Source organism: Molothrus ater, chromosome 35 (assembly GCF_012460135.2).
Source record: "Molothrus ater isolate BHLD 08-10-18 breed brown headed cowbird chromosome 35, BPBGC_Mater_1.1, whole genome shotgun sequence".
Taxonomy (NCBI): Eukaryota; Metazoa; Chordata; class Aves; order Passeriformes; family Icteridae; genus Molothrus; species Molothrus ater.
This window is the reverse complement of record NC_071662.1, coordinates 349,673-376,164: the sequence shown is the minus strand read 5'-3', so window position 1 is coordinate 376,164 and position 26,492 is coordinate 349,673. Positions and strand designations below refer to the sequence as shown.

The 26,492-nt window shown below is 51.8% G+C and overlaps 2 protein-coding genes and 2 long non-coding RNA genes across 5 annotated transcripts in view; 3 read left to right on the top strand and 1 right to left on the bottom strand.

Moving 5' to 3' along the window:
• LOC118700706 (zinc finger protein 268-like) overlaps positions 1 to 26,492 on the top strand; it is a 260,704-nt gene that overhangs the window by 93,754 nt on the left and 140,458 nt on the right.
• Positions 937 to 3,422, top strand: LOC118700700 (serine/threonine-protein kinase pim-1-like; the record flags this gene model as incomplete). The annotated part of the gene is made up of 5 exons (XM_036405297.2): positions 937 to 1,533; positions 1,662 to 1,712; positions 1,916 to 2,282; positions 2,897 to 3,073; positions 3,316 to 3,422. Coding segments are annotated over 5 exons (1,299 nt in total), but the record flags the coding sequence as incomplete, so codon positions are not given.
• LOC129047057 (uncharacterized) overlaps positions 13,432 to 26,492 on the top strand; it is a 31,464-nt gene continuing 18,403 nt past the window's right edge. Inside the window, exon 1 of one of the 2 annotated variants that reach the window (XR_008509017.1) lies at positions 13,432 to 13,514. This is a non-coding gene — a long non-coding RNA (uncharacterized LOC129047057). The other variant, XR_008509018.1, reaches the window with a different exon arrangement.
• On the bottom strand, positions 16,336 to 17,904 carry LOC129047058 (uncharacterized). The gene is made up of 2 exons (XR_008509019.1): positions 17,816 to 17,904; positions 16,336 to 17,381 (listed from the first exon to the last, which is right to left on the bottom strand). It is a non-coding gene; the product is annotated as an uncharacterized LOC129047058 (long non-coding RNA).

Genomic DNA, 26,492 nt, shown 5'->3' with positions numbered 1-26,492 from the left:
TGTAATAATAAACATACCGGCTTTACAACTTACACAAAGTTGTGGAGTTTTTGGCTATCTCTGCAAAACAGACCCCTTTTGGAGGTTTCCTCCCAAAATTTGTCCTAAGCCAGCACAAACAGTCATCATGAAAATTTCACCAGTGGCATAATTTCCTGCTGGCAAATCTTGTGACAGAAGCTTGACCTTGTTCTCCATGAGACATTCTTGGGAAGAGAGACAGGAGAAGATTCCTGGAAAACGGAAACAGCTTTCCAGAAGGGAAATGAAAATGAAATAAACAATCCAAGATTTTTTCCTCTATTTATTTCTATGCTCCCCTTTTCCATGTTGCACTACTTCTCCATCCCAGGAATTCCAGATGCACTTCACCTCTAAGATCGGTGACTTAGTGATCTTTAGACACTCAAAAATACCATGAGCCACACAGAGTTTTCCTTCCCCTGGTTTTACTGGAAGGCAACACTGGAGATGTAAGTGCAGTGCTGGGCTCAGGTAGGAATCCTACAGCAAGGAATGGTGGCCTGACAGTGTTTGACCCTCAGCCAGGACAATGCACAGCAGCAAGCGAGGGGATTGCTGTGCCAGTGTGCAGGAGTCAGGGCTCTGCATCTGGGCTCACCGCTGCAAAGTTCCCGTGTTTGGACAGACTCAGGGGCTGTGCCCGGGGTGCGCGGGGCTCGAACGTGGGGCTCGTGGGGCGAGCGGGGAACGGACACGGGGACGAACGGCCCCGGTGCTTCAGTTGCAGCGGCGGCAGCGGCGGCAGCAGCAGCGGCAGCAGCAGCAGCGGAAGCAGAAAAACAGATATTTTAGAGCAGTCTTTCCTTCTTTCTCTTTATCTTTTTGTTTCTCTTTATCTTCCCTTCCCGCGGTCGGGCACCCTTCTCTCGGGGTCCCTTGCCCGGCGTTCCTCTACTCTCCCCGCCTCCCTCTCCCCTGCCGGGCCGGGCCATGCCCCTGGCCCGCCCCCGGCCCCGGGCGGGGCTGCCCCGTGCCCGGCCCCGGCCGTCCCGCCGCGCTCTCGCCTCCGCCCGGCTCTGGCCGTACTGGCGGTGGCGCTGCTGGGCGGGCGTCAGTGACTGGGGCGGGGGCGGCATCGCCGCCCTTCGGCTCCGCCTGGCCCGAGCCCGGCCCCGAGCCCGGCCCCGGCCCCGACGTGAAGTCCCGTCCCGATCCCGGCCTCGGCCCCGGCCCCGGCCCCGGCTCCTCCCGGGTCCCGCGGAGGATACAGGCGGCGCGGCCGCTCCCGCCGCCTCCGCTGCGGCTTCCCCGGCCCGAGCTCCGCCGCTCGGCAGCGCGGCCGCCGGCCCCGAGCCGCCGGGGCCCGGGGCGGGTGGGGATGCCCGGCCTGGGCCGCTCGGGGGGCGCTCGGGGGCCGTTGCTGGCCCCGGGCCGAGCGCTGACAGCCACCTCTCGCCCGCAGGGAAGGCGCAGGAGGCCCTGCAGGAGCGGTACCGAGTGGGTTCGCTGCTGGGGCGCGGCGGCTTCGGCAGTGTCTGCTCGGGGACGCGGCTCTCGGACGGCGCCCCGGTGAGCGGCGGGGCCGGCGGCGGGCGGAGGGGGAGGAGGAGGAGGAGGAGAAGGCGGACAAGGAGGAGAAGGTCGGGGCTGGGCAGGACGGGCGGCGAGCTCAGCCCGCTGCTCTCCCTCGCTCGCAGGTGGCCATCAAACGCGTGCCGCGGGATCGCATCCGGCACTGGGGCGAGCTGGTGAGTGAGCGGGGCCAGCGGCAGCAGCTGGGCCGGGCCGGGCGGCGAGGAGCCGGGGCCCGGCAGGGTGGGAGCCGCCGGGAGCCCTGCGGGGAGAGCGGGCGTGGGCTGAGGGGGCGTGCAGAGCATCCCGGGCTGGCTGAGGGCTCCCAGAGCCCCGGCATGGCCTCAGCCCCACTGACTGCACCGCGCTCCTCCCGCAGCCCGACGGCAGCAGCGCGCCGCTGGAGATCGTGCTGCTGGCCAAGGTGTCCCGTGGCTGTGCCGCTGTCATTCAGCTCCTGGAGTGGCTCGAGCTCCCCGACAGCTTCCTGCTGGTGCTGGAGCGTCCGGAGCGGTGCCAGGAGCTCTCGGGTTTCCTGGCGGAGCGGGGGTTCCTGCCCGAGGAGGAGGCGCGGGCGCTGTTCCGCCAGGTGCTGGAGGCCGTGCGGCACTGCACCGCCTGCGGGGTCCTGCACAGGGACATCAAGCCCGAGAACATCCTGCTCGACCTGGCCAGCGGGCAGCTGAAACTCATCGACTTTGGCTGTGGCGCCTTCCTCCAAGACACAGCCTACACCCAGTTTGCAGGTGAGCCCTCCAGGGGATGCTCCTGGGCATCTCATGGCCCAGCCTGGGTGCAGCACCAGGGCTTCCCCCTATTGCAGCTGGGATGGGATTGATGCTGCAGCCGAGTTGATTTGAGTGGGGTGTGAGGGGGGCCAGCTGCCGGCCCTGCCGACAGCCTTCAGCACCCACTGTGGCCTGGGCTGGGGCTGGAGCTGGGGCAGCCAGCCCGACACAAACCCCCATGGGGGTAGCAGAGAGGGGGCTCTGACCCCGTGCCCCGGATGGTTTGGTGTGCAGGCGAGGAAGGGCTTGGACTGCTCTGCTCCCCTTGTTTGCCTTGGCTTATTAACATTTTTGGGGGCCATGCAGATGGGGAGGAGAGTGGGTTTTCTCCACCACTGGGTGGGTTTTTCTTTTGTGTGTCATGGTTGGGCCTTCCCAGGGTTTCTGCTGCCCTCTTCCAGCACCTGTGGCTTCTTTTCCAGCCCCGAGTTTGTACACAAGTCCCAGGTGCTGGCGAGAGGGCAGCGCTCACCCCGTGCGGCTCTGGGGCAGCCCCCACATGGCCAGGGATGCTGGGGCCAGGCTCTGGGAGCAGCAGCATCCCCCTGCTGAGCTGTGTCTGTGTTCCACAGGAACCCTGTCCTACAGCCCACCAGAGTGGATCCAGCACCAACGCTACCACGGCGAGGCAGCGACAATCTGGTCCCTGGGCCTCCTGCTGTGCCACCTGGTCATGGGCAAGCACCCGTTCAGGAGGGGCCAGGAGATCATTCGGGGGCGGATCTTGTTCCCACGATGGCTCTCTCAAGGTGGATCCTCATCTCTGGGCATGGGGGGAATCCCAGTGCTGGGAGACAGCAGCGGGCTCGTGGGCATCCCGCTCTGGCAGCTGCTGAGGAGGTGGCACAGGTCCTGCTCTCCTGCTCTCCTCCAAACAGAGCATCCATGGGGAAGTTTAGGCCCAGCTCTGGGCACACCCAGCATGGCCTGGGCACGGGAACAGGGGGGCAACTTCTCCAGCTGACTGGTGATTTCTGGTTTCTCTCCCCAGAGTGCCAGGATATCATTAAGAGGTGTTTGTCCATGCAACCCTCAGACAGGCCATCCTTAGAAGAGCTTTTCTGCCATCCTTGGGTGCAGGGTGTTCCTCTGCCCTAGAAGATGGGAGAGATCCATGTGCACAGTTGTTTCCAGGGGCCTGGCAGGTACCAGCTCCACACATCTCTTGGCACTCAGTGGCAAAGCAAACCAGGCTGGTTTTGTGCTGCCTGTAGCTCTGAGCAGGGGTCAGCAGAAGGGAACACGCAGCACTTGGGCTGGAGCTGAGCTGGAGACCTGGTGTGGCAAGCACTGGTGGCCACCATCCCCCCTGGTTTTGTTTGTCTGGTTCATGGATGGCTGGGGCCCTGGGCAGAGCCCTGACAGCTGATCTGGCCCCAGGGAAGGAGAAGGAGCCCCTGGAGAAGCTGTACCAGGTGGGGCTGCTGCTGGAGACACCAAGGACAAGCTCAAGGGTGACAATCTCTTCCTCGGCCTGGCCAGCTGAAGATGATGGACTTGGATTCTGGCACCTTCTTCAAAGCCAGGCTCCAGGCCCAACTTGCAGGTGAGTCGACAACAGGCAGGGGGATGCTCCCAGATCTGGGCCTGGCACGGCCTGGCCGGGCACCAAAGGTTCCCCCTTTGCTGGGGCAGATGCAATGAATTCTTCAGTCGCTGCCCAGCTGCTTTTTGGCTCTGGGCAGCTGCTGAGGGCTGGATGTGCCGTGGCTGGCTGCAGACTGGGCACATGTCCTGCCCTCCTGCTCTGCTGCCAAAGGCAGCAGGGATGGGCAGCTCTGCGCACAGCTCTGGGCACAGCCAGCATGGCCTGGGCACCGCAGGCCTTGGCACAAGGGCACAGGAGCCCTCAGCTGACGGGCGGTTTCTGCTTTCTCTCCTTGCAGCCAGGCTCTGCGGCTGCTGAGGCTGCTCTGGGCTCTGCCAGGGCTCTGCTGGGCTCAGTCCTGGGCCCAGCTGGGCTGGCTCTGCCCTCACATTGCTCTGACAGCTCTGCATCAGACGAGCCCATTGCGAGCACAGCGCCTGAGCTTTCTGCTTTGGCAGGTGAGTGAGACTCTGCTGCAGGCCCAGAGATTGCAGCTGGGGACACACATCCAATTGGCAAGGACCCAAACTCTCCACAGTCCCAGCTGAACGCCTGGATCTCCCCAGGATGTTCTGTCTGTCCCACTCTTCCTTCTTGATTGGCTGGAACTGTGCAGTTGCACTTTCTTCCTCCTCTAGCAGTGCCACGAGTAGGCCAAAGCTGGCGAGTGGGCCGTGCTCCTGAGGCAGTGCAGTCTGGAGCTGGTGGATGGAGAATTGCCCTTTTGCACTGTCAAACCAGAGCAAAAAGCTGCAAGTGGGATTTGAGTCTTTATGAACCCCCTGACAGTTTCAACGGGAATGTGCAGCTCATTCACAGGGTGAGAAGGAAGGGCATCTTCTAAAGGATTTGGGGTTTGAAAGTGTTTCCATTCCCAGTCCTGCTTGGAGCTGGCAGGGCACAAAGCACTCTCCCATTGCTTCGCCCACAATTTAACAATGTTAGAAACAACCTCAAAAACTTTTAAAAAAGGGTGCTGAGATCAGCAAGATGGATCCATGGCATCAGCACATGTACAATGTAAATAACTGAGTTCTCTTTTTAAAAAGATCATTTACCTCCTAATGCAAAGAATGTAACTTTGCATTTATGTTTTGATTTTTTCACTAACATTATGTGATGTTTTTTCACTAACACTTGGATTTTATTCTAATCTTTTACAATTTAGCTATTTTTTTCCTTTTTCCTTTTTTTTCCTTTAAATAGAAAACATGTCCTATCAAAGGAATGTCCTTTGCTCCTGGTTCCTGTGTGGAGCAGCTCCCTTCCTGCTGGCTGAGCTGCTCAGGCAGAGCCCGGCAGCTCCTGGCCCTGCAGGGCTGAGGCTTTTCCCCGTTACTGGGCACAGACTGATGGAGCAGCACTGCTGAACACGGGCACACAGAGGGACCAGGAGCATCTGCCTTTGCCCTCCTGAGGCTCCAAGGCCCAAACTCTGAGCAGCCTGGGCTGGAAGAGACTGGCAGGATCTGATCCCTGACTCTGGGCCAGGGCTGCACAAATGACCCCACAGCAGCAGCAGCAGCAGCAGCAGATGGAGCTGACTTTCAGCACAGCCCCTGCCCCTGTTCCCTCCCGTGTGCAGCGGTGTCACAGCAGCCTGAGGCACCTGGGAGCTCCCAGTGCCAGCAGGGACTTGAGATGGCAGCCCTGGGCTCCTGGAGGCTGTGCAAGGAACGGAGCTGGGCACTCCCTGTCCATGGGGAGCTTGCAGATGGAAAAGGCTGCTGTGCCCAGGCAGCTCCAAGGGCACAGAAAGGAGGCTCTGGAGCACTGGATCTGTGCCAGTGCCACAGTCCTGGGCAGCAGCCAACGAGCCCTGGGGGAACAGAGGGCACAGCACGAGGGACAGAAGCAGGCAAGGGCAGAGACAGGAGAGAGCCAGAGCCAGGAGCAGGAACAGCTGCTCCATTGCACTCTTGGAGAAAGCTCTTGGCTGGTTCCAAGCGCTGAAAGGCGTGAAGGGCAGAGAGGAGGCCACAGCAAACAATGCTCCTGTTTGCACAGCCTCCCCTCTCCGTGTCCCAGAAGGAATTGCATGGACTGTGCTCTTCTCTCTGAGTTGTCTCGTTCAGCATGAGCAGCTCAGCACCAGGAGCTGAAGGAGCTGAAGCCTCAGGCCACAGGAGCTGGGCAAGAGGAGACTTTCTGAGCAAATGAATGCTGCTAACATGGACCCAGCTGAATGCAGTGGATAGAATCATGGAATCACAGAATCCTTTCTGTTGGAAAAGCCCTCTGAGCTCACCCAGTGCAGCTGCTCACCCAGCAGTGCCAAGCCCAGAACTAAACCACGTCCCTGAAGTGCCAAGGCCTGGACAGCAGCCCTGAGTGAGGCCTGAACAGCAGGCCCTGAGCCCAAGGTGGCCTCTGGATGAGCCTTCCAACCAAAGGTTATCTTTGTATCTGCTCCCTGATGAAATATGCATGGTCATTAGCACTGGGATAGATTTAGCCACTCATTAGTGAAACATGTATTGACCTTTGTGTATTTAGAAGCCAGACAAGGCCATGAAATCTGACATCTGGCCTTGTTTGCGGCTGAATGGTCAAAGTCAGCTCCCTTGGTCCCTCCTGGGGCCCTGGCCAGGCTTTGGGAGGGAGCCAAGAGGAGGATGAAACCAGATGTTGCCACACTAGAAGTGCTGTCAGTTTGTTCATTCAGCACTGTCAGAGCTGGGCCCTCTCCCAGCGGGGTTGGAGCCTCAGCTGTGGCTGGAGGCACCTGCAGGAATTGCCAGTGCCCAGGAGTGGCTCTGCAGCCCTTGGCTGTGACAGCTTCCCCAGCTGCTGTGTGGGTCTGGGGGATGGTAAAGCCTGAGGGTAACTGGGGCTGGATCTTTCTCAATCACTGCAGGCAATCTTTGGTGGGGATGGTTGGGTGCATTGCTGAGCTGCTCCTTTTGTGATTCTTTGCTGCTTTGAGCTACAGGAAATGACACTGATTCCTTTAGTTGGTGTCTGTGTCTTTGGTGCTGACCCTGCCCACTGGTAAAACAAAACTGGCCCAGTCTGGCCAGATCCCAACAAAATGTCACTTGTTCAATGTCAATGTGAGGAATCAGTGCCATCAGAAATTCCCAGATGGGAAGCCCTTCCCTGGAGTTCCCTGGCTCTGGAGTGGGCTGAGGTCAGAGCCCCGTGGGAGCAGTGGGGCAGTTGGGTAAGAGAGGCTGCACCCCTGGATGGCTTCAAATGCATCAAAAAATTACATATGGGAAAAGGAAAAGAACTTGTGGGTTTGGGAAGACGGGGGTGAACTTTGTTAATGACACTTTGGAAACAGCACCAACAGAAGGAAAAATTGTTGTTGTCACTCCCACACAGGGTGACAGAAGGTTTCAATCTTGAGCTCAGGTTCATTTGTGCTAGTGATATAATTATAATGATAGTAGTAATAATAATAATAATAAATTAATTGTAATAGTTGTATATAATATAACACAATAATTTATATTTGTATCTATGTAATTAAAAATTGATACTATTAAATAAGGCTGACAGTACTAATATGTCAGCTTTAGCTGCTCACTGACACTAAATACTCTACATAAAAGGACTGGCCAAGACCCAAATGTCAGTGGTAAACTTTGTGAACTCTATACAAGGCATAAAGCAGAAGGGGATTAAATTGGCTATTTCTATAGGATTTGCTGATGCTGTGATGCAGAGTGCTTTTTCTATTACTGTGAGAAATGCAGTGATTAAGACTGCCAGGTTTTTCATATCCCAGACAAACCACAAGCTGCAGGATTGGTTGAATGGGTGAAGGGGTTGTTAAAAGAGCAGCTGAAAAAATGAGAAGATGGGAACCTGTCCCCATGGAGAACTTATCTCCCAGATGTGCTCCATGCCCTTAACAATGGCCCACTGGGGAAATGGAAACCCCTGGCTGTGCATGGCTGCACCCAATTTACATTAATGAACTAAATCAATTATTAGAAGAAGTAAGAAGTGATGCTGTGAAAATATCCAACAGCACATCCTGCGAGCTCCAACAAACACAAATGGGGCTCTGCAGAACTGCACGGCCTTGGATTATCTGCTTGCTGGCCAGGGAGGATCCTGGGCTATTCCAGGACAGGAATGTTGCAGGAATGTCTATCAGTGCTGGGTTTGAGGTCCAACAATCAGGAATCACCTCAATAGAAAGATCAGTAGAAGAGAGGCAGAAAGAAGAAAATTCCTCATGGTGGGATTGGCTCCCAAATTGGAGGCTGCTGTGAAATGCATTTGTGGCAGTCACTGCCATCATTGCAGTGTGAGCACTTGGTGTGTTATGATTCCATGTTGGAGTTGTTGTGACACCTTGTGCTGGAAATGGAGTATTGGGACTTGTCTAAAGAGACACAGTCTCAAGAAAAGAATGGGCATTTGATAAAGAACAGAGAATAGCAACTAATTAGGCAGGTTTTAAAAGGAATTAAAATTATAGCTCTGAGTAATGCACTTCAGCAGCACTTAATTGAAGAACAAGAGGTGATGCTTTTGTGCCTAATACCTAAATCTAAACTGTGTTTTTGAAATTGTTCTGAAGGTTGCAGTTCATCTGTAGGTCAAAGCACTGAGTGAAGCACTGAGGCCTCACCAGGCCCTGACTGAGGCCTGAACAACAGGCCCTGAGGCAAAGCTGAGCTCCAGATGAACCTTCCAACCAAAGGTTATATTTGTATCCACTCATCAATGAATCATTATTAGCAATATGATCTCTGTATGTGTTCATTGGTGAAATATGGATTTACAATCCTGTATTTAGAAAGCAGGCCAGATCTGGCTTTGTTTGAGGCTGTGGGATCAAAGTCACCTCCCTTGGTTCCTCCTTGAGCCCTGGCCAGGCTTTGGGAGAAGCCAATCAGGAGAATGAAACCAGATGTTCCCACACCAGCAGTGGTGTCAGCTTGTTTGTTTAACAGTGTAAAAGCTGGGCCCTCTTACAGTGAGGTTGGAGCCTCATTGTCTGCAAAGGTGGGTGCACCTGCAGGAATTCCCAGTGTCCAGGAGAGGCTCTCCAGTCCTTGGCTGTGAAAGGGTTAAAAGCACTGTGCCCAGGCATACCTGGGCAAGAATAAGAGACACTGCACCCAATATGGAAGCTTGCAAAAATTCAGCCACAAGCTCAAGACACAGGATGAAAGTTGGCAAGAAACAGGGAAAAAAACTGGCAGAAATGAAGGGCAGAGCTTGCTAAAACCAGTGAGGAAATTGCTGAAACAGCCAACAAGAGACTGTGCACGCCTAGAGGAGAAAGGTGCAAAGGGCACGGCGATGAAGACGTCCAGCTTTCATCAGGAGACCCCCGAGGAAAACGCAGAGCCTTCCTCAGAGCCAGCACCAGTGCGCGCTGCGCCTGCGCCTGGCGCATGCTAATGATGGTAATGAGTGCTGAGAGATCGTTTGCATAACCACACCTTTTCTAAGGAAAACCATGAATGTGCATAGAGTATAACCATCCATTGTAATCTCTGTGTGCTGTGTGCTGTCAGGAGGAGATATCCCTGCACACCCGGTGCTGAATAAAGCAAATCCCCCTCCCTGGGCTTTGTCTGGGAAGTGTCTCTGGGCCCCGTTTGGGGCCATCCACGTCCATGGGGTTCTGTCAAGTCCCAGTGGAACCTTGGTGCCACGTTGTTCCCCAGCCTCACAGTGCTCTCCTGCTGCCATGAGGTCCCTTCCTGTGTGACACCCTGCAGCCCTGACTCCATCAGGGTCTCTGGGGTTCCTTGGTGCACGCCTTTCTCCCATCTGAGCCCTGCTCCCATGGGTTCCATGGACTGACAGTGGCCCTCTGCATTCCATAGGCCCAGCTAGATCACAGCAGAGCCTGGCTTTCATCAGGTTCTGATACCTGTTCTGCCAGCTGACAGGGCTGATTTAAAGAACACAGAAACCAATGGGAAGAATGGTCTTATTTTACTGTGAGTGTTAAGGCAACAGAAGTAAAATTATACATTCAATACAACTACATGCTTGGCTTTAGCAAGAAGCAAAAAAAAGCAAGGTAATGCACCTAATCATTATTACAGGAGAGAAAGGATAGGGACTGAGAAAGACACATCCCCAATTGCCTAAACACTTTACCATCATCCAGAGTCCGCAGGCACTGGGGAGCCCCATTTCACAGCGAGGACCTGGAGAACTCTTGGAAGCACTTGGGAAAATCCTACTTGGTGCATCCAATAGAAGGTGAGGTCTCCAAATTTGCTCCAAAAGTGGGTTCAGCGTTCATAGGCCCAAATGAGCAAGTCAAAGTGACTTGATGATACTTCTAGCACATAAACTCCTGGATCTCTTGGCACTTTTGCTGACCAGGAGGGCCCATGGCTTGGCCAGAGCCCAGTCCCTTGGCTTGGAGGGCTTCCCCTAAAATATCCTACAACCCTCTATTCATGTCAGTTGGGAAACTTTCTTAGAATGACACATTTCTTGAAGGTAACCACACAAGATTATGTGAAAGTCTCCAAAGCAGATGGCTTGGTGTTAAACAGCTGCAGAAGCACCTTGGTCATCTATTTTTAGCTAACTAAAACTGATGGTGTTAGTCACATAATGCCCAGGGTTTGTCCTGTAAGCCAGCTCTGGCTGAGGGCTGCCACTCAGGCCTGAGCACATCAGCAGCTGAAGTGACCACGACTGGGAATGGCAAAAACACCCCCTGGGACAGGCCCAGAGGCCCTGGGACTTCCTGGCATGGATCACCTCAGGAGACAGGATTTCAGGGAGCCCAAAGGACTTTTGGGAGAGCTGCTGTGGACACAGAGGGAATGGCACAGCTGGATCCCTTGCCTGGGCTCCCAGAGGACCCCTCTGCTGTGGGGCTGCTGAGGGTGGAGGAGCAGCAGGTACCCATGGCCACCCCAAAGCAGGGCCCCGTTGGCAACACGGCCCTGACCGGGTCTGCGGGACCCCATCCCTGGGATGAGTCAGGAGCTGCAGAGCTGGGAGTGCTCAGCCAGAGCCGCTGAGCCTTCAGCAGCCCCACACGGCCAGAGCGTGAGCCCAGTGGGGAGTGGGCACTGACAGGGACTGTGGGGCCTGAACCAAGGCCCAGCCCCGCTGAGAGCGGCTGTGCCGGACACGCTGCAGCTCCAGGAGCAGCTGGAGCCCCAGGCAGCCAAGGGGTGCCACCATGGATGTTCCTTTCTTCCCCTCAGAAAGGACACTGGGAAGCTGGGGAAGTGTCAGTGAAAGGAGCAGGGATGGTGGGAGCTGTGGAACAGCACTGACACGAGAAACCCAAACTCTCCTGAGAAAGGAGGGCAGAAATCCCCGGCGTCCAGCATCCTGCCAGAGAAACCCATTCCCAGAATTACCAACATAAAGCCATCCTCCAATTCTCTGGATTGTGCTGCTCCCAACCCACTAACACCTTCCCCCCAGAGTGAAGCTCTGAAGTGGGATTGATGGAGGAAAGCTGAGCCCTGAGCCAGGCCAGGGTCAGTGCCAGGAGCATCCCCTGGCGCTGTTTGACAGCGGCTCTGCAGGAGCTGGGGATGCAAACAGGACAAACCTGAGCATCTCCCGCCATCAGATACCTCAGAGCTCACACAGCAACACGGCTGTGGCTCTCCCAAACTGGATTTAGGAATGGCACAGCTACTGCAGCCATTGGATCCAGATCAGCCCAGATCCCTTTGGGACTGTTATAAATGAGAAACTTGACTGGGCCAATGTTCAAGCACACACCAGTGCCAGCAGTGAGCGGGGCCCGTTGTTTCAGGATTGGTTCCTATGGGAAACATCCCGCTTCCCATGGCAGACATCCCGCTCCAGTCAGGCCAGCACCCCTGGGTTAGAATTTGAAGGGTCTCAGTCTCAGTCCTTGGGGAGGGCTTCAAGCTCCATCCTTGACAGCGGTTGTGAGGCATGTTATGAATAAGAAGCTTGACTAGGCCAATATTCAAGCAGCAATCAATTTATTATTTAATATGGTAAAGTATGAGCAATACAGCACTGGGTACAGTGGGGGAAGTTTTCCCTCCAACTGCACACCGATAATTGAAGGCTTCAGGTACTTATAGGGGTACTCATCAGGTTTTTTTTCAACAGTTTCTATTTCCAATTTTTACTCATCAGCAATTTTTTTTCCAAATGATTACATCACAATTCTATACACTATCGTGATTTGAATTTCACAGGATGTATTTTCAAAGGAGTATCCCCAGATGGTGATGGTCCAGTTTCCAAAAGAAGAAAGACGAATCCCATCTGGTGGAGTCCAGCTCCCCAGATGTGTCCACCTTTTAATTGCAGAGACTATAAATCTCATAACAGTGATGTCTAGCTTCCCTTTGGTCAAAACCATAAATCCTTGAGGTGATGTTCATCTTCCTTTCTCAAACTGTTTTTCTCTGCTTCAATAAGGCGTGAGATAAGCATATTTCCTATATATATGTTCCAAAGCTATAGTTTCAAGGATACAAGTAATATTCTAAAATTATACTTCAAAAGGTTATTATTGCAGAGCTTTTTTATGGATTAAATGCAAGCAAAAAGCAACATCCTTAAGACCTTAATTCCAATGCTCCTAAATCAACCAGGGTTAATTGCAAACAAAAGATAGGTTCAAAGGCCTTTTTCCATGCTTTATTTTCATCAGTTATTATTAGAATTCGCAACTATCCCATTGTCAATGTCCACACATTTCGCATTCGCAAGTACACACTTCACCTGTTTGCACCTGACATGAAATACAGCTTTGCATCTCACAGGCAGATGAGGGATCTTTGGACCATCTTTTACAGACTGACATCACAAAACATAAAAATATAATTATGCATTTCCTCTTAAAAATAAAATTTACTGAATTAATAAAATTAGAATCATTTGTCTTATTTATAAAAGTTATGCTATATTTGTATTACCAAATTTGAACGTTTTTATTAAAAATCCAGACCATTTTAGCAAGCAAAAAATTTATTGGTCATTGGTCCTAAGTAACACAATTCCCTTCATTGATTCATTGACCAGTGTGGCTATTGATTTCTCCTTCTTTATGCTAATTAGTCCCATTTTAAATCCATTTGTCATCTTTTTTATCATTTTTACAGATAGGGTAAAAGGGGCCACTTTTGGGTCCGTGGAGAACTTTCTGGGGCACATTTGGGGCAGTTCTGGGTCTGTGGAGGTAATTCAGAGAGAACTTGAGGGTCTGGAGGACACTTAGGGGAGCGAGGTGGGCACTTGGAGGGGCACTCAGGGATTCCGAGGGACAGTTCGGGGTCCGGGGCAGCACTTGGGCGTCCAGGGGGGCCCTTGGAAGTCAGGGAGGAGAATTTGGGGCCCTGCGGGGTCCAGGTGGGCCCTTGGGGCGCTCTGATGGGGCTCTCTGGGGCACGGGGGTTGATGGGAGTTGTAGGCGCGGGTCTAATACAGTTTAACGGGGCCGGGGAGCATCACGGGAGTTCGAGGCGCAGCTGCAATGGCTCCCGGTGGGGCGCGGGGCATGACGGGAGATGAAGTCCCGGCTGGGAGAGCGCTGGACGTGCGCCGTGGAGCATGATGGGAGCTGTAGCCCCGGAAGTGGCTCGAATGCAGCGCTTGGGGGTCCGGAAAGGCACTTGGGGGACATTTCTGCGTCCGAGCCGTTACTTGAGATCCTCATGGTAACGTAAACGGTTCGGGAGAACTTGCGGGGATCTCAGGGAGCTCTGCCCAGGGTCTTTAGGGCGTGGGGCACAGCAGGAGTTTTCGGCGCTGGACCGTGTTATGAGGGCTCTGGGGCCGCGGGCGCGGAGAGGAGATAAATTTCAAAGGTGGCTGTACCGGGCATCTGTGGGGTTGGGAGCACTCAGGGGGTCCGGGGACGCTTCTGGGGGGTCCCGAATGGGCACTGAGGGATCCTGGAGGGTCTGGGGGACGCTTAAGGGACAAAAAAGGGGGGGATACCGGGGGGGGGGGGGGGGGGGGGGGTCTGTGGAGCGCGGGGCATGACGGGCGTTGTAGTCCCGGCTCTAATGCGGCTCAATCGGGCCTAAGCCTCGGAAAATGGGATGCGGTGAAGACCGGAACAGCCCATTCAACCTCTCCAGTCCCTCCCAGTACAGCCCAGTTCATCCTCAGTACAGACCAACTGATCCCAAGTAGAACCCAGTACAATCCCAGTGTCCCTCCAATCCCTCCCAGGACAGCCAAGTCCCTCCCAAGACACCTGAGTTTATTCCCAGTCCCTTTCAGTTCCGCCCAGTGTCATCCACAGGATGCCCCAGTGTCCCCAGTCTGCACCGCAATGGCCCCAGTGTCCCCAGTTTGTCCCAGTATCTCCCAGTATCACTCCCAGTATGTCCTGGTATGTCCCAGTCTGTCTCAGTGCACCCCCACAGTCCATCCCAGTCCATAGATTCCCCTTCAGCATTCCTCGTGTCCCCAGTATTTCCCAGTATCCCCCAAGTGTCGCTCCCAGTATGTCCCAGTGTCTCCCACAGCGTTCCCAGTGTTCCCCAGTATGTCCCAGTCCTCCCCAGTGTTTCCAAGGACAGTTTAATTTCTCTCGGTGCCCGTGGCAGCCAAACCCAGCAGTGGGGTCAGTGCAGTGCCCATGGCCACAGCCCCTTGCAGTGGCCCAGTGATGATCCACCCTCACAGCTGGCCCAGGGCAGCTCTGCAGTGGCTTTGGTGGCACCTGGGGCTGGCACACACCTGAGCAGTGTGTCTGTTTGCACTGGGGAAACTCAGGAGTTTGCTGCAAAAAGCACAAAAAGGGAAAACCCCTCTTAGGCTGGGTGCAGCCAGCTCTCCAAGCACAGCAGCTCCCAGGGCAGTGAGGACAGACAGGATGGGGCTGGGCAATGTGGAGCAAGGTTGTCCATGCGGGTCAGAGCTCCAGGCACAGCTTCTGTGAGCAGGCCAGGGCTGCTGAGGAGAGACCCTGGGTCAATATCAATCACAAAATGCTGCAATCACCTCTGATCTAAAGAGAAATAAAGGACACCCTTTAAAATAGGAATGTATATTTCTTATAAGTTCTTTGAAATCTTTTTCCATAACTGGACTAGGAAAACTTTAATAACCCTCTCAGGGCTTTGGTGTTGTTTGCATCAGACTCAGTCCTTGAGAGTGTTTTGAAAAAACTTCTTAAGAACTCAAATTTAAATTTAGACTCCAAATTTTCTTGAAGTTTTAATGGGTCCCACTGAGGGACACGACTGGGAAAATGTCCCCAGGTTCCACTCCGAGCGGAACACGGGAGGCAGTGATGGCAGCTGGGGACAAGCAAGGCAAAGGTGTTTCTGTTGCTGAGCAAACCTTGATGTGTTTCAGGAATGCAAAGGGCCAAGGCCTGAGCCCCAGCCCCTGGCCAGGCAGATCCTGTCCCTCCCTCCTTGCTCAGGGCCGACAGCCTGCAGGGACAGAGGCACAGGGCAGGGACACCGTAGGACAGCCTGGGCTGCACAGGGCACAGGGATGGGCAGCAGCTGCAAGACAGCCCTGCCAGAGCCAACTTGGGCAGCACTTTGGCCATGGCTGCTGGCCCTGGGCCTGAGGCCACGAGGGGACAAGTGACCCTTGCAGGCCTGGGGCCTCATTGCCTCCTTGTCCCTGCTCAGCAGCCTGGCAGGGGCCGCCCCATGCTCCTGCCCTTGGCATTGCCCATCCCCACATCCCAGTGCCCATCCCGGGAAGAGCCCTGAGCAATGAGGGAGGGACAGGATCTGCCTGGCCAGGGGCTGGGGCTCAGGCCTTGGCCCTTTGCATTCCTGAACCACATCCAGGTTTGCTCAGCACCAGAGATGTTAGCGTTCACAAACACATAATCACATCAGCGATTATACGCGGTGCTTTTTATTCAAGAGCTCTGGGAATCGGGGTAGTTTCCACCCAAATCTGATTCCAACCATACATTCGAGGTGAACGTGTTTTATACTCTATCATTACATAACTTTCATGTTAATTATTAAACTTATATTGTTCTATTGTATACACAGATTTCAGCTAAACACAGCCCCCTTTAAATATCCAACATAGTTTCTCACAATTCTTCTTATGGTTATATAATAATTATATTTAATTACTAAACAATCACCACATCTAACAATTATATCTTTTATCATACTGCCTACACAGGTGCAGTGATCTGAGAAAACACAAAGCCCAATATTTTCAAAGACTATTTTTAACATTTTCCAGGGCTCCACTATCAGAGACACCTTTGCCTTGCTTGACCCCACCGGTCATCACTGCCTCCCGTGTTCTGCTCTACCTGGAACCTGGGGACATTTTCCCAGTCGAGTCCCTCAGTAGGATCCAATAAAACTTCAAGAAAATTTGGAGTTTGAAACTGACTTGGAGTTTTTGACAATTTTTTTAAGACACTCTCAGGGACTGAGTCTGATGTAAACAACACCAAAGCCCTGAGAGGGTCATTAAAGTTTTCCTAGTCCAGTTATGGAGAAAGATTTGAAAGAACTTGTAAGAAATACATATTCCTATTTTAAAGGGTGTCTTTTATTAAATTTCTCTTTAGATCAGAGGTGGTTGCAGCATTCTGTGATTGATATTGACCCAGGGTCTCTCCTCAGCAGCCCTGGCCTGCTCACAGAAGCTGTGCCTGGAGCTCTGACCCAGCGTGGACAACCTTGCTCCACATTGCCCAGCCCCATCCTGTCTGTCCTCACTGCCCTGGGAGCTGCTGTGCTTGGAGAGCTGGCTGCACCCAGCCTAAGAGGGGTTTTCCCTTTTTGTGCTTTTTGCAGCAATCTCAAACTCCTGAGTTTCCCCAGTGCAAACAGACACACTGCTCAGGTGTGTGCCAGCCCCAGGTGCCACCAAAGCCACTGCAGAGCTGCCCTGGGCCGGCTGTGAGGGTGGATCATCAGCCCAAGCTGCACTGGGCCACTGCAAGGGGCTGTGGCCATGGGCACTGCACTGACCCCACTGCTGGCTTTGGCTGCCACGGGCACCGAGAGAAATTAAACTGTCCTTGGAAACACCGGGGAGGACTGGGACATACTGGGAACACTGGGAGTGCTGTGGGAGACACTGGGACATACTGGGAGCGACACTTGGGGGATACTGGGAAATACTGGGGACACGAGGAATGCTGAAGGGGAATCTATGGACTGGGATGGACTGTGGGGGTGCACTGAGACAGACTGAGACATGCCAGGACATACTGGGAGTGATACTGGGAGATACTGGGACAAACTGGGGACACTGGGGCCATTGCGGAGCAGACGGGGGACACTGGGGCATCCTGTGGATGATACTGGGTGGAACTGGAAGGGACTGGGAATAAACTCAGGTGTCTTGGGAGGGACTTGGCTGTCCTGGGAGGGATTGGAGGGGCACTGGGATTGTACTGGGTTGTACCTGGGATCAGTTGGTCTGTACTGAGGATGAACTGGGCTATACTGGGAGGGACTGGAGAGGTTGAATGGGCTGTTCCGGTCTTCACCGCATCCCATTTGCCGAGGCTTCCGCCCATCACCACCCGCAGCCAATCAGCGCCTGGAAAGGGACCTCGGGGGCGGTGCCTACGGTGGGCAACATATTATTTTCATTGTGCTTACAACTCCCGTCATGCCCCGCGGCCCGATTGAGCCCCATTGGAGCCGGGACTACAACGCCCGTCATTCCCCGCGCTCCACAGACCACCCCCCCCTCCTTCCCCCGCGGTATCTGCCCCGTTTTTGTCCCTTAAGTGTCCTCCTGACCCTCCAAGTCCCTCAGTGCACCCTCAGCGCCCATTCGGGACCCCCCAGAAGCGTCCCCGGACCCCTGAGTGCTCCCAACCCCACAGATGCCCGGTACAGCCACTTCTGGGAATTCATCTCCTCTCATCCCCGCGGTCCCAAGACCAGTCATAACACGGTCCAGCGCCGAAAACTCCTGCTGTGCCCCACGCCCTAAAGAGCCTGGGTAGAGCTCCCTGAGATCCCCGCAATTTCTCCCGAACCGTTTACGTTACCACGAGGATCTCAAGTCGCGGCTCGGACGCAAAAGTGTCCCCCAAGTGTCTTCCCAGACGCCTAAACAAAGCGTTCGAGCTACTTCCGGGACTACGGCTCCCATCATGCTCCGCGGCGCACGTCCAGAACTTTTCCAGCCGGGACTTCATCTCCCGTCATGCCCGCGCCCCACCGAGAGCCATTGCAGCTGCGCTTTGAACTCCCGTGATGCTCCCCGGCCCCGTTAAACTGTATTAGACCCGCGCCTACAGCTCCCATCACCCCCGCGCCCCAGAGAGCCCCATCAGAGCCCCCCAAGTGTTGCCCCGGTCCCCGAAGTGCCCCAAATTCCCCTCCCTGACTTCCAAGGGCCCCCCTGGACCCCCAAGTGCTGCCCCGGACCCCGAACTGTCCCTCGGAATCCCTGAGTGCCCCTCCAAGTGCCCACCTCGCTCCCCTAAGTGTCTTCCAGATCCTCAAGTTCTCTCTGAATTCCCTCTGCAGACCCAGACCTGCCCCAAATGTGCCCCAGAAAGTTCTCCACGGACCAAAAGTGGCCCCTTTTATTCTATCTGTAAAAATGATAAAAAAGATGACAGAAGGATTTAAAATGGGACTAATTAGCATAAAGAAGGAGAAATCAATAGCCACACTGGTCAATGAATTAATGAAGGGAATTGTGTTCCTTAGAACCAAAGACCAATGACCCATAAATTTTTTGCTTGCTAAAAAGGTATGGATTTTTAATAAAAACATTCAAATTTGGTAATACAAATATAGCATAACTTTTATAAATAAGACAAATGATTCTAATTTTATTAATTCAGTAAATTTTATTTTTAAGAGGAAATGCAAAATTATATTTTTATGTTTTGTGATGTCAGTCTGTAAAGACGGTCCAAAGATCCCTCATCTGCCTGTGGATGCAAAGCTGTATTTCATGTCAGGTGCAAACAGGTGAAGTGTGTACTTGCGAATGCGAAATGTGTGGACATCGACAATGGGATAGTTGCGAATTCTAATAATAACTGATGAAAATAAAGCATGGAAAAAGGCCTTTGAACCTATCTTTTGTTTGCAATTAACCCTGGTTGATTTAGGAGCATTGGAATTAAGGTGTTAAGGATGTTGCTTTTTGCTTGCATTTAATCCATAAAAAAGCTCTGCAATAATAACCTTTTGAAGTATAATTTTAGAATATTACTTGTATCCTTGAAACTATAGCTTTAGAACATATATATAGGAAATATGCTTATCTCACGCCTTAATAAAGCAGAGAAAAACAGTTTGAGAAAGGAAGATGAACATCACCTCAAGGATTTATGGTTTCAACTAAAGGGAAGCTGGACATCACTGTTGTTAGATTTATAGTCTCTGCAATTAAAAGGTGGACACATCTGGGGAGCTGGACTCCACCAGATGGGATTCGTCTTTCTTCTTTTGGAAACCGGACCATCACCATCTGGGGATACTCCTTTGAAAATACATCCTGAGAAATTCAAATCACAATAGTGTATAGAATTGTGATGTAATAATTTGGAATAAAAATTGCTGATGAGTAAAATTGGAAATAGAAACTGTTGAAAAAAGCTGATGAGTACCCCTATAAATACCTGTAACCATCAATTATTGGTGTGCAGTTGGAGTGTCATGGTTTGACACTGGCACAATGCCAGTGCCCCCATGAAGATACCTTCTCCCTGGTTTCTGCTGTGAGATGTGACCAGGAATAAGCAAAGCAGGCTCCTACTTAGGAAAGAAAAGAACCAGAACTTTATTAACTACTCTACAACTACAAATAAAAAGGAACACACACTACAGGGAAAATGAAAACCTCACAAATGCATTTCCTCCTCCCCCCACCAAATTTCCAACACAATACATTGTTCCTCAAATCACCAACTCTCGGTCCAGCATCACCTTTTAGACAATCAATCCTCAGTTCATCAAGAGGAGAGGAGTCCTTCTTGTACCATGGGCTTCCCCTGGAAACACAGTCGAAGCCTCGTGGTTTCTGTGTCACTCGTGGCACGCCCGGAGTACATCTGCGTCGTGACTTCTTCCTTTCCATGTCCAGTGCTCTCACCACTGAACACGGACCAAAACTGCTTCTAGGGTTGTCTTTTAAGGATGCTCTGTCCTGATCCAAAAAAGGCACAGTCTCTCCTTTGGGACACCTGTCCCCCACAATCTCTCCTTTTGGGACACCTGTCCCCCCATATTTTTTCACCCCTGGGCCGAGGGGCACCAACACTGAACCTCTTGGTCCTGAGGCCATTGCCTCCCCCTAGAATGCAGTCTCTGTATCACAAGGAATATGGTTCTGTCCATGGCTATACAAAAAGAGTCCAGCAAAAGCCACTCCATCATCTCTTCCACTAGGATTCTTCTCTATTCTTCTACTATCTCTCACTCGCACCAGACCTCTCTCACACTGGCCATTTCTTCCTCATCTTCAACTTATCTTCTAGGAAAAGTCAATGATCTGTAAGTTCTCATTCTCAAAAAAGGGGTTAAAAGCTCCTACAAGCGGCCGGCTGAACCCCCCCCTCTTCTCCTTCCCAGCGTGCTGCCGGCACAGGCCCATGTTTATCAAGCTTCAAGGTTACAGTCCCAGGCAGCGGCTCTCTCTCTCTCTCTCTCTGTGTCTCTCAGGGGGGCTGCCGGATGGCTCCCGGTGTCTTTCTCTCTCTTCCACCCTTCCACCCGGGGCTCAGGCCTACCTCTCTCGGCCTCATGGCTTTCCCCTCCCCTGCCCAGCCAGCAGCTGGGCGGGGGAGAGACCCGAACTCTTTCCCGCCGGAAACCCAGAGGACTTTCCCAGGGGAGAGCTCTGCTTTTAACTCCGTGTTCTCAGAGGCGTGTCCATGTCTCAATGGTCAGGTTAAATGCCAATATTAAAGTCTGAATATCCATTGGCCAAAAACACAGCATCTCAAAAAAACACATTTCCTGTCAAACCACCACACCTTTCCAAAGCCGTCCCTCAGCTCTTTGTCCCTCATTAGACCAGGACTGGTGGGATGATCTGTCTCCTTGCCTGGCTCAGTGGGAGGCCTGGGAATGGAAGCAAAAGCTTTGTGTCAATCTCTGGCAGACTTCAAGCCCCCAAAAACGCAATGGTGGGCAACAGGCAAGACAAGTTCCAGAGTGCAGAGCTCTCAAGACACAGAGATTGTGGACTGAGAGCAGCAAGGTACAATGCCTGGACCCTCTCCAAGGAAGGGCTACTGGCAGCAGACATGACATGGCTCTGTTGGCCAGCAGACTGAAACCTGCTGCATGGTGAAGGCCTCAGCCCCTGCATGCTGGAGAGCCTCTGTGCCTGATAGAGAAGGGCAGAGACGGAGATTGCTCTTGACAGAGATTCTTTTCTGCCCTTTTTCACACTGATTTTAGTAAACATCATCTTTCCAGTTCCTGAAAGAAGCCCCAGGTTCTAATACCTGGATGCATTTAGATCAACATTGTCTTCTTTTTGTTGGAATATTTTAGAGGACATTCAAAGAAAATCTGAGCATTGCAGGAGTGTTACCCAGATGTGAACTGTGTTCTTGACACTAGATATTTCATTTTCCCCAAGGATTTTCATTCTAAACTGTGTATGAGCTTGGGCCACTTTTTGGGCCAGCCTGACTAAAGGCTGATTTTCTGTCACAGACATCTTTTATGAAAATCCTTTCCTTAGGATTTTTCGTCTTGAGAAGCTGAGAGGCCTCAGGAACAAAATGTAAACTATGGTTATCTGCTGCTGTGGAATGCAACAGGTGGATCTGTGATTGGCCCATGTTGGTTGTTTCTAATTAATGGCCAATCACAGTCAGCTGGCTTGGACACAGAGTTGGAGATAGCTGCCTTTGTTATCATTCCTTCTTATTCTATTCTTAGCTAGCATTCTGAGGAAATCCTTTCTTCTACTCTTTTAGTATAGTTTTAATGTAATATATATCATAAAATAATAAATCAAGCCTTCTGAAATATGGAGTCAAATCCTCATCTCTTCCCTCAACCTGAGACCCCTGTGAACACCGTCATAATTTTCTAGTTGCAATTCTATACACAGCTTCACAGAGGATAAATTAAGTGGCAACGCAGTAGAAAAAAAGCAATGTCTTAAATCAGGACCTTTTGCCCCTGCAGAATGGTCAGCATAATAAAAAAGGAGACTTAGAATAGCAGCCCTGTGAAAGGAGGGCTTGGAAGGTAAAAAGCATTTGGGATATTGGCAGGGAAACTACAGATCCCAAGGTAACCTCCTTGGGACCACTGCTGTCAGTCAGGCAGCAAAATGGACACACAAAATATACAGAGGTGACGATGCAATCTAAAGCATCTGAAGCTCCATATTCATGGGACACATTCCTGCAAACTTCTAAACAGCTGCACAGGGAAACATGCTCCTGCTGGCAGACACTTGAGGCAGGCCAGGGCAAAACCCTGAGCCACTTGCCCAGAGCTAGCACAGGCACAGCCTGGCCTCTGGGCTGCCCTGGGACAGCAGGGAGCCCAGAGCCCTGTGCTCTCCAGGAATGGCTCAGCTGCACATGCACCCTCCTGCTCCTCTGCCTGCCCCACAGCTCAGCAGCCCTGCAGCTCCAGGGGCAGCAGCACAGCTCCTTGCAGGGGCAATGCAGGGCACAGCTGTTCCCTGGCAATGTGCACAGCCTCTCTGGGCTGCCACAGGACCCTTCCTGCTGCCAGCAAGCAGCCCAGCGCCCCCCTCCCTCTGTCCTTGTCCTCCCTGGCAGTGCCCCTGGGGCCTGCGCGGCTCGCGGCCTCTGCCGGGGCTCCTGGGCCCGGCCCCTGAGCGCCCCCGGAGCCCAGACCTCCATTCCCAAGGCCGGGTCCGGCACAGGAGGCTCCAAGCCCAACAGGTCAGCCAGTTCCCTTGGGAACAGAGGCATCCCAGCTCCTATCTTGCACCAAGAGCTCTTTCCCTTCTTCCTCTGGGTCTTTGCTGTAGGCTCAGAAGAAGCTGACATTCGGTACAAGAGAAGAAGTGAGTTAATTGAACTCATGCCTTTACAATCAACCTATCTAATGGGTGAGGAATTCAAAGCATATTTTAGTTACTGAAAAGATTGCTTGGTTTTTTTTATTTTTCATGAAATGAGCATCAGTTTAATTTCTCTGAACAATATGGAGCTGGCAAGCCAAGAGAGAAGGGCTCTACTAGTTCATGTGGTGCCCCTTCCCTCCCCACTACTACAGGACCCCTTTCCTTCCAACAGTTGGAAATTCACAGTGCTCTCTAGAATCTGACACTGGCAAGGAAGTAATTGTTTTCAAAAGTAATTTTCAAGGCCTTTGTTTCTGTAGGTCCCACTGAATTCCAGGTCGGGTTTGCATTTTTGGGGATTTTATATTACTCTTTACAACAAAAGAAGTGCTGGGACACACACAATGGCACCACGTTTTAGATGCAAAAGAAGCTTTGCTTCCTCCATTAGATGTGCCCAGTATTCTGTGAGCCTGGCTTTGTAGGGAACAGTGCTCATCCCAAAGTTCCGTTTTTTGCTCTACTTACTTGTTCCAGGCGTTAATTATCCCCTGCTGTCTTTTCAGCAGAGACACTCAAACACAACATAAACATGACCTGCTTCAAAACATTTCTGATCTTGGCTAATACTTTCAATATTCAAAATATTCCTATGGAAATAGCAGAGGGTAGGTCATTTTGAAATACTCTCCAACAGAGCAGTTAGATTTAAGAGAACTAGTTCTTTACATGGCTGCACAGAGAATAAAAATCCTATGGCAGCCAAGCAGGATGAGTGTCTTAAACCTGGATTCCTTCACCCTGTAGAATACTGCGGTCAGTAATAAAAGTGAGAACAGGTAAGGTTTAATGAGATAGGCAATTTCTAGTTCAGAACTGATCCAGCAAAAATGTCACCTTACTTACTGAGCATTAAGCATTTCATCTGCATATCAGCAAATAAGGAGTCGTTCCAAAGGGGCATAGCCAGGATTTGGCAGAACTAACCCGGATCCAAGGGACCAGGGGATCTGATCCCTTTCTCTGCATCAGTAGAATTATTTCTCCAAGTCTCATCTCTCCTATCATTACATGCCCAGAGATGATACAGGAACAACAACAATGTCATTGGGCTTTCAACTTGAAAGCATTGCCTGACCCAGATGCACCGGGGACTGCATTTTGTGTGGCACAATTCCACATGTCAGGGATCAGGCAAGGCAGGGACAGGGACAAGGCAGAAGGCATCTCCTGCCCCAGCCTCAGCCTGCAACACTGACACAGGCAGAGAGAGCCATGCAAGAGATTTGTCACTGTGAACCTGCCATAGGTGGCTGAGGGCTTGTGCTGTCACAGCATGGCAAATTCCACACCCTGCATAGGCTGCATCCATTTGGAAGGCTCTTTTTCCTTCACTGGAAAATTCAAAAGGACTTTCTATCATAGGAAGTTTCCATATTTCTGCCAGTGCAAAAACCAGGCAATGTCCATGAATCCTCTTCAGATCTCAAGGGGTTCAGCTCAGAAACTGCCCCAAGGAAAGGTTTTCTTCTTCAAAAGCAGGAGGAAGGAGTGGGAACATCTCTCATTTCATGATAAATGCCTTCTTTTTCCCTACTAGTTCTGACACTAAAAAGGCTGCAGGGAGATAAAAGGCATGTGCAGGATGGAGAGGAAGGTATCCTCTTCCAGCTCGGGCCCCCAGGTACCACTCAACACTTCACACTGGTGGAATTTCACTGTGCCACCAGAGAACACTCCCACTGACTGGGCTCTGGGAGAGTCCACTGAAGCCACAAAAGAATTGAAATGAATTTAAAGAAATTTTGAAAATAATTGGTTTTAACCAAGGTTTCCAAATGTCACCTCTGAGTTCAAGACTACAATGGTCATTTTAGGACAGACAGCCTGTACCTACCTGCAGTTCAGAATTCTCTTTGTTTATGGTGCTGGGTCTTGGCCTGGAGAAAATGGAGGGACAAAAGAACATGTGAGGAAGTAGAAAGAGAAGGGAGGGAATGGGTGTACCATGAAAGGAGGCAAAACTTTTAAAACATGGTCACTATGATGAAGGGAGAAATGCAACACACAACCCAACAAGATGAAAAGCTGATTAATTGTCCTTAAGATTTCAGTTGATGGAGTCACACAGAGCTGGCCAAGCTCTGGCTGAAACACAGCAGTCATTCTTCAACTAGCATCAGAACTCCCCAGTTCTGCTGTCTCTCCTTGTGGTGCCAAGTGGCTCCTACAGCCTCTCTGAAGCAGCAAGAGCTGCTGAGCTGAGACACGAGTCTGTATGGAGGGCAGCTACTTTACTTTGTACAGCTGCCAAAGCTTGACTTTGCTTGCCCGTGCCTTACCCTGGTGACAGCCTCGTGCTACATGGGATCAGAGCACTGCTGTCTCCTGTGAATATGATTTACACCTGCTGGCTCTTTCAAGAACAAAAAAGGCTGTTTCCAACTGAGCTGCTAGGGAGGATATTCAGATTGCACCTTAAAAGCCCCACTGAAGATTTTCAATTGGGCATGATACTTCTGTGACTCCCACTTTATTGTTAACACTTGGATAAGGGTACTAGCTACATTTTCTCTTGCATATCCAAGCCAATATTTTTCAATCAGGTACAGTCCTGTGCCTCTTCTCTTGCACGATGCCCTCTTTGATCTTAGCCCACATCAAAATAATAAACATCAATCGGGTTTATACATTAGATTTTACATCTATACTGAAAAAATTTTTCTGGCATCTCATTTCACAGTGGACTCCCAGGCACAGTCAAGTTACACCTGACGTTTACAGAAGCAGCACCTGAATTTCAGACCCCTCTCAGTAGCCAATATTTGCCCAAGCACATTCTCCTGGTTGCAGATTTGACTGTCAAGGATCACAGCATTCAAAGACCTGCAGGATCCCATCCATGCAGTACAGTTCCCAAATGTCGCCACAACAATTACAGAGAGATTCAATAGCCAAGGTCTAGCAGAGAACCATCTTGACGTGCTTTAAAGCCCTGCCTCCTCTTCCCCACCACCACCTCTGCTCTTGGGGCATATGGTGTTGGTTTGACATTGTGCTGGATCATCATGGATGGGTAAAATATGGATACAGAGAACTTTGCCAAAATACAGGAGACAGCTTGCTGTGCAAAATGACCCAACAGGAAAGGAAGAGTGAGGTGAACAGCACACTGGAGAAACAGAGGCTTTGGCTCACCTCATCTCCTGGGACTCCTGGAATTCCAGCTGGGGAGAGCTTGGCAGAGACCTGCAGCATTGCCCACAGGGGGACAGCCTGCCTGCGTATGGGGGGGATCAAAGGCAGTGCAAGTGACCCCTTCTTCATATCCCCACCAATGGAAATACAGCAAGGAAGTCTGGAAAGAGTAGAATACAGTGCTCAGGTCAAACATCAGACTTGCCACCCATTCATGCCACAAGACATTTAGATATGCCCTCAAATGGGACATGGCAGGAAAAGCCAAACTGATGGTGCAGCTTGGCCCAGGATGGGGAATGAAAATGGAGGAGGTGAGGGAGAGACCATGTCCCAGATTTGCCACCACTCCCCTCATGCTCACTTTTTCTAAGGGTTCCTACATTCCCAGCTGGCCTCCACGTTTTTGGACATCAAGATGTTCTGAAGTGCCCCTGCCTCCACTGCCCTTTTGGATGGCATGGCAGTGGCTTTAGATCACTGTTCTCTCCTGCCCCTGA